The sequence below is a fragment of the Phaethon lepturus genome, unplaced genomic scaffold (assembly GCF_000687285.1).
Source record: "Phaethon lepturus isolate BGI_N335 unplaced genomic scaffold, ASM68728v1 scaffold33552, whole genome shotgun sequence".
Taxonomy (NCBI): domain Eukaryota; kingdom Metazoa; phylum Chordata; class Aves; order Phaethontiformes; family Phaethontidae; genus Phaethon; species Phaethon lepturus.
The window spans coordinates 26,572-34,146 of NW_010521796.1; the positions used below are offsets into that span (position 1 = coordinate 26,572).

A 7,575-nucleotide genomic window follows, 5' to 3' on the forward strand; every position below is an offset into this window, starting at 1 on the left:
GTTTTCGATTTTTTCCAAACACACTTGTGGCTTGACATGGACGATGGTGAGATGGATTTGATGGGCCTGAACTCTGAGCATCAGCTTGGCAGAGTGTATTATAAACGTGGTTTCCAAACAGCTCGCCAGCCTTCCGTGAAACAGACGTGCCCTCACAAACCCAAATAGGTGTTTGCTGTGCCACATAAGGGAGCTGCTGCTGATTTTGTCACTTATCTGTCATCCATCGTGTTGGGAGCAGTTTTATTCTCAGAGTAGAAATTAAAGCTCTTTGCCTGGGGAAAGTAGAAGAGCAAAATACCAAAACAAAACGCCTGCTCTCACTTCTGCGTTATTTGGCATATTTATTTAAACAAAAAAGTGTTTAGAAACTCATGTAAGTAAAAAATTTAATAGCTAGAGAATTACTAATCCTTTTGTATTTAATTCAAGATGATTAATATCATGTATGTTGCATATCAAGTCATACAGTTCCCAAGATGAGTATTGTGTAAATGAAGTAGCAATTGCTGAGCACAGCCACGGAGGCTGCATGTTGTCGCTAGCAATATCGTGTACAGACTTCCTGCAGACGTACTGCTACTTGGTTAAATGCTTGTCAGAACCACAGCCACTGTCAGTTTGCTGCTGGGTATGTGTAGTGAGCAGAATCTCATCCAGGTACCACTGGTCTTAAAAGTATACACAGGCAACACAACTTCTCATTTTCAAAAAAAATCCATTATTTAAGCAGCAATTTAAATAGAACTCAAAGCAAGCATTACCAGATTTTTTTTTCAAATTAACAATGGGGGGGGGGAAAGCCAGTTGTTGAGTGTTTTTCATACACCTGGTTGGCTTTTGCTTTGTGAAACAGCAGGGGTAGCTTGCATTAGTAGACTTGCTAGGATTACGTGGAGAAACACGTACTTACAGACCTAGTGACTTCTTGGCATCTTTCACATGGTGCCTTCCAGTCGAGGGGGAAGGAGTGCTATAGGTGACGTCTGCCACAGAGTAAATCTTCTTGACAGACGAATTAAAGGCTACATATCAGTGGGATGTTGGCATTCTCCCAGATGCATCTGGTTGCCGCATTTCAGCCGCCTGTGTCGCTTGCCACTTTGATTAGTAATCGCTGTCTTGGGTATCTCCAAGCAGCAAACAGCTTTTGCTTCTGCTTAAGTACTGTTTCCAGACCTGGTGATTAAAATTCCTTCCACCCTGCTAGATGATGTCTGTCAGCAGGATGGCGAGCATGCTGCTGTTCAGTGACAAACGTCCATGGGCTGTTAGACATTTTTGACATGCTGTAGTTCTGATACATAATCAGTTGGATTGGATTTCCAAGTTGTTCTCATCTCACACTGGCTGTGGTGTACAATAAGCGTCAGCTTCTGTGTTTCTCCCTCCCCTATTACTACGCTATTCTAATGCTGTTTAAAAGAGGAGAGAAAAAAAGCAGTCATCTTAAAAAGCAGTAGGAAAATTGAAGCCTGACAAATAAACTTATTTTAATAGTGCGTTATTTTACATCTTAAAATGGATTATTGATTAGTATTTAGATAAACTCCTGTTCTCCAGAAGTCTGTGCAATCAATAGCAAAGTAATGGTGCTGAACTAGTGCGCTGCAAAGCTTTTATTAAACTCTCCCCTCTTCCCTGCGTTTGTAGGCTGAAGGGAAATATAAGGACGACCCTGTTGACCTGCGCCTTGATATTGAACGCCGTAAAAAACATAAGGAAAGAGATCTTAAACGCGATAAATCCAGAGAATCAGTGGACTCAAGAGATTCAAGTCACTCAAGGGAAAGATCAACTGAGAAAACGGAGAAAAGTCACAAAGGCTCAAAGAAAAAGTATGTAGGAAACTTAATAGCCATTTCCTTCTGCCTTTCATATTTTTGCTATTAAGGTTGGATAAGACATCGCGTACATACAGTTGTACACCTTTTGACTTAAACTCCTCCAGTGGCGTGAATTATTCCTCTGCGTGTCATCTTGATATTACTATATCTGTCTGAAACACTAAATATTGTTAAAGGTAAATGAGAAGGCTCCATGTGTCAGAATGGGTGAGTCATTTTTCCTTCTTGTTCCTGTTGTGTTGTAGAGAGCAGCCATGTTTAAATGACTTTGCTTTAATGTTAATTTAATCCTTTTCTGTTAGATTAATTTTCCATTTGACTAAAACTCTGTAGATGCATGTTTATCTCATAGAAGTACCTTAAAAAGAACCAACAAGTTCTTTCTGGAGAAGACTTGGGATGTGTCTTAGATCTGTGTGTTGTAGCTGATCCTGAGCTCTTATGAAAAGGCTTTTGCTTTTCGTAGTAGGAAAAGGAGAGCATTGTATTGACAGGATTTGGTAAAGAAATGGTTCTGTAGCAGACAAGTCATGATTGAGTTATTAACCCTGTTGGTGTCACCCTCACCTCCATTTTGTATCAGGAAACACCGTCGGGTACGTGAGAGATCCAGATCCAGTTCGTCATCTTCACGGTCCTCTCATTCAGTCAAAGCGGAGGAATATCCTGAGGAGACTGAGGAGAGGGAGGAAAGCACCACAGGCTTTGACAAGTCCCGACTTGGGACTAAAGAATTCACTGGTCCAAATGAGAGAGGAAGAGCTAGAGGGACCTTTGTAAGTGTTCACCCCGCCGCCCCAAAGTAGTCAAAAAATGGCCATTGTGTATTGCTCTTTCACAGTTAAAGCATACTGTAAAAGAGAAACCCCAAAGACATTGTCTGGTTGTGGATGATGAGTCACAATATGATCACTCCAGGTCTGGAGCACAAATCCGGGTGCCGAGAATATAGTCTGGGCAGTTGAAATCAAGATTCATGGAGCAGAATCAAGCCTAGAAGCTCTTGTGCATTAGTAGTTGCTGAGCAACCCCGAAGGGCAGCGTGGCGTGCATCACTTGGTTTGGGTTAGGCTACCAAAATGTCTCATCTGGTTACAACCACACTTACTGTTTGCAATTCTTATGCCTTAGCTACATAGATGTCTTATGTGCATATTGTATCTGTCAGATGCTTTCTCTTGGGTGCTCTGGAAATGCCTCTACATGATCTTAAACAGTTTTATAGAGACTGATGCACTGTGTGATCAGATGAGCTAGAAAACTCTAAAATGCACTCGTATTTTCGTGTTAAGTTAAAGGTGTTCTTGAATGGTTAGAGAAGTGATGTTGTATCTCTTGGTAGCCCTGGAAGCTGTCTGGGGTGGGAGGGCACTGCCACCACAACAGTTTTATTTTTGTTCCATGTTTTGCTGTTGCAGCAGTTCAGAGCAAGAGGGAGAGGATGGGGCAGAGGCAACTTCTCAGGCAACAATAACAGCAACAGCGGTGGCAACAATGACTTCCAGAAGCGAAACAGAGATGAGGAGTGGGATCCAGAGTACACACCTAAGAGCAAGAAGTACTACTTGGTATGTGTCTGAAGTGCTGAAACATGTATATACACTCCAGGTATATCTGGTCTTAAGTACTTCAGAGGTGAAGGTGCCAGGTGTCATTAAACTATCTAATCTGCTTGGTTAAGGCTTCACGTGGCACTTCTTCACGAGAAGCTCCTGACTTACAGCTAAAGAGAACTTGTTTCTGTTCATTGTAGACTGGTTTGCCATTAATTCAAATCCTAAAGGCCATGGTTAAGGAGCACATGTTTCACAGTGTGGTGGAAAATGTAGCTTAAACCTGTTAGTCTGTGGTACAGATGGCCTACATTTCTTGGTTCTTCTATCCTCATAAAGCATCCAGCTTCCTGGATGGCTTAGCACTGTTCCTTTATTTTTGTTTGTTTTCTGGTGATAGCAGCCTGCCATACTGAGGCATTAATCTAGGAGAATCCCGTCTGATTGTGTTCTTTGAAAAAGGGGCAGTTTTAAACAGACACTAACTCATTTTTTCTCTTCCTGATTTGGAGTACTTGAGGTCCCTGATCTTCTCATTAAATAATGCAGTATTTCAGTTTTGTACCTAAACAAGAAAGCCTTGATTTTATTAGTGTGTTTTTCTCTGATCTTGTTGAAGGCAGAATTGTAGTTTTTTGAGGTACCCAGTCTCTACACTGCACTTTAAGTACAGAAATGGATCAGTTTGAGCCCAGTGACGTGGTCTGTGTCAGTGCACCAACTGCATCTGCCTTAGCACAGGCAAAGCATTCCTGAAAGTGGCACGTGTTATTAAACTCCTTGAGTACCCAGCAGTAAGAGCTGAAGCTGCTGGAGTGGTTTGATTGGCAAGGAGATAAAGGTGTAGAGTATCCAAATCATGGAGTTGCAGAACCAGCAATTGTACTCCAGGCCTAGACACCCATCCCCTGCCCACCCCTAAGTATTCTAGAGACCTTCCTGTCAGCAAGGACAGGTCACCATGCGCAGGAGCCTGTGTAGTGATTGTGCGTTCTTGCCTTCATCTGCCGTTGTTCTTCCCCAAAACGAGCCAGTATTTCTCTTTAGATGTCATAAACATGGCAATCTGGTTTGTGCCGCAGGGTTGCGTAGCACGAGCCAGAGTTTTCATGCTCTTGCGCTGAGTAGTCAGTCTGTTTCAACTGGTGTCACTGGCTTCCTCCTGTGCAGCACGATGACCGGGAGGGCGAAGGTGCAGACAAGTGGGTGAACAGAGGCCGTGGTCGGGGTGCTTTCCCCCGAGGAAGAGGTCGCTTCATGTTCCGAAAGTCAAGCACCAGCCCCAAGTGGGCTCATGACAAATTCAGTGGAGAAGAAGGAGAAATCGAAGATGATGAAAGTGGAACAGAAAACAGGGAGGAGAAAGACACCTTACAGACGACGGCTGAATAGCTGCAGTGTCTGCGTGATTCCAGAGCCCTGGCAGGAGGAGAGGGGTTCAGCGCAGTGCTAGTGCTGGAGATTGCCAGGGTGACTCTGCAGTGCTGAGCAGAGCCCCGGAGAGGGGCTCTGAAACAATCCCGAAGTTAACTGCATTTCCAGAGTTCAGCCTCCCTAAGTGTGGACTAGAACTGATATGTCATTTATGCTTGGATCCACTCATGGAGTCTATCTTCCCAAAGACTTACCTTCTGGACTGAATAAGGTCAAGTAGTGGGTGAGATCCTAGATTTTCTCTCGTCTGTGACCTTATTGAATGGTCGGTTATTTCTTTTGGTAACAGACTTTGAAGACAATGTGGATTTTGGTTTGTGCCCATCTTAACCCAATAGTCTTGACATTTTTGTTTCTATTTTATAATTTGAAATAGTAAAGGTGGGGATTAACTCACCGGTTCAAATTTTTCTCCCCTATTGTGTATTCAATTTTTAAAATTCATACTCTGCTTATTTTAGGCCTTTACGTATGTAGTAACATCAATTAAATGATAATTTTGGAAACTATTTTTGGTTCTTATAAATAAGAAAACAATGAAGCATGTGAATAAACATCTAAATGTTAACTTGCTGGGACCAAACTGCTATGATTTTTTTAAACTTTTTTTTTATGTAACAGTTGAGTTTAGGGCCTTTTAAAAATTACTGTTTTCCTTTTATGTTGAAAGTTAACAAAATTAGCATGGTTTAAAAAAGAAAAAAAAACCACCCTACTTCTCACCACTGTTTGTGTACACTGTTAGGCCTGGTGTGTGCTGGAGTCCCAAACTGCTTGTAGGCATTTTGTGTATCCTCTTTGCAGCTGGTTGTGAACTTGAGTGCTCTTTCCAAGGTAACATAGTTTTCTAAGAAACTTCAGAATTCTACTAGGTTAAAAATATAAAAGGAGATGAAAATTTTTCAATATTTTTTATTAATCTTTTTATAAAAACAAAAGGCAAATCCCTCCTGTGCTGGTTAAGGACGGCCGTTATGATGTATTTCGTTTTATCTTCTAATTAAAAATATTCTGAAGAAGTTTGCAGATAGTTCTCTGGCTGAGTCAGTGAGCCTTCGTAGCAGGAGAGGCATGTCCATGCACCGACGCTGAGTGTGCACGTGCTGTAATGACACCGCTCTCCCTCTGCTCTCCACCTCTGCCTTCCTTCCCTTCCCCAGGATTGCTGTGCTGTTTCCCCCCACACACCAACTAGAGTTTGGTTTGTTTTGACTTGAACAGTTCCTGTTTAGCAAAGCCCTGAAGTTTGTTTATGCAAATAAAATACAATAAAATGAGTAGTAGGTGTAACTCTGCTTTGTTTTGTGTCTGAATCGGGCGCTCCTGTTGCCAGACACTTGCCTTCTGGATTAATTGGGGAGGCCAGAAGAACCAAAGGCCTGTGGACAGCCCTAGTGCAGAGAGGTGCTGGGCAGGGAAGCCTTAAAACATGATGGTCCTGGGAGAGACTGGGCCAGACAGCAGCCAGGGAAGAGGCTCAGCAGGGTTCCCGTGGGGCTGCCCCCACTGTTAAAAAGCAGCAGTTGCAAACAGGCAGCACGGGGGTGTTTGTTTTACTGTTGGCCTGATGTGCTCTCTGAGTTGCTCAATTTTAAGCAGGTGATAGACCTTGTAGCCCCGCTGTGTTAGCAGTATTTGCACGGGGGAAGAGAGGAGTGACACAGCCAGGGGCCCTGTGCCCCAGCCCTGCTGCCAGTTGGGTTTGTGTCGCCCTGAACAGGAAGAATGGCTCCATCCACGCTCTAAACCAAACTCCTCGGTGAAGGTCAGGGCTCCAGGCAGCCAGCACTAAACCCCAGTGCGTGTCAGGTGCAGCCGGGTGCCCTGGCCATTGTGTTTGCTGGTGCCAGGCAGTAAATGCTTTTCTGTGGCTGCCACCTCAAAGGAAGACTGCCTTGCTGTCTGACATCGACGGGGGGCTGCTGGGTGCGCAGCCTGCGTGGTGAGTTTAGGGATCTGCCTACGTGACAGAGGCATTCTTGGCTGGCGTTGGTTAATGGTGTTGGCTAACAGCAGTTGAGACAGTAATGTGGGTTAACAGTTTGCGTTTCCCTTGGCACTTGCATTTGAGCCCTTGAGCCAAAGGGTGCCCAGTGTTCCCAGCTCAGCCCGAACCGCCAAACCCGGGCGAGAGCATATCTGCCGCTGTACCACGGAGACCCCCCACCAGCCACCCCTGCCTGGTGCTGGCCCTCAGGCCCCCTCCCGCACCACGGTGCAGTATTGCCACCTCAAATGCACTTGGTCTGAAGGAACATCCGTGGTCAGCCCTGGCCAGCTGAGGAACCCTGGGGCCGCTGCTGACCCTCCTGGCTGCCATGCTCTGCGCAGGGACTCGGCAGCACAGCCCTGCCTGCCCTGCGCGCTTGCGGTTTGTGGGTTTTGGCCCCTCTGTGGTTTAGGTTTCACTTCCCCCTCTGCACCCAAGGCGACAGACACACAGCAAGACCTGGGCAGCTTTGAGCTGCCGTCCAGGGGTGGGTGCGACTCCTGCCTCAGTGCTTCGCTCGCCGGATTGGCAGCCTGCGCCAGCCCTGCAGTCGTGCCACGTTGGCCGCACTTGACTACTGACCACACACACAGCTCAGGTAGGGACGTGCCACGCGAGCGGTGCCGAGAGCTTGGCCCTGGGCATGGCCGTGCTACACCATGAGCTGCCTCTGGCTGCTGTCGGTGTGGCCGGTGGCCTGGGGCTGCTGTTGGCCCCACGGGGGGCCAGGGGTTCTTCTCTCCTCTCCTCT

At 45.6% G+C, this 7,575-nt stretch overlaps 1 protein-coding gene across 1 annotated transcript in view; it reads left to right on the top strand.

Moving 5' to 3' along the window:
* THRAP3 (thyroid hormone receptor associated protein 3) overlaps positions 1–4,792 on the top strand; it is a 21,043-nt gene extending 16,251 nt beyond the window's left edge. The window contains exons 8-11 of the mRNA XM_010281630.1: positions 1,654–1,838; positions 2,431–2,623; positions 3,266–3,415; positions 4,571–4,792. Of these exons, the coding sequence (XP_010279932.1) occupies positions 1,654–1,838; positions 2,431–2,623; positions 3,266–3,415; positions 4,571–4,792 (750 nt within the window). The remainder of the gene's footprint in view (positions 1–1,653; positions 1,839–2,430; positions 2,624–3,265; positions 3,416–4,570) is intronic.
* The last annotated feature ends 2,783 nt before the right edge of the window (positions 4,793–7,575 follow it).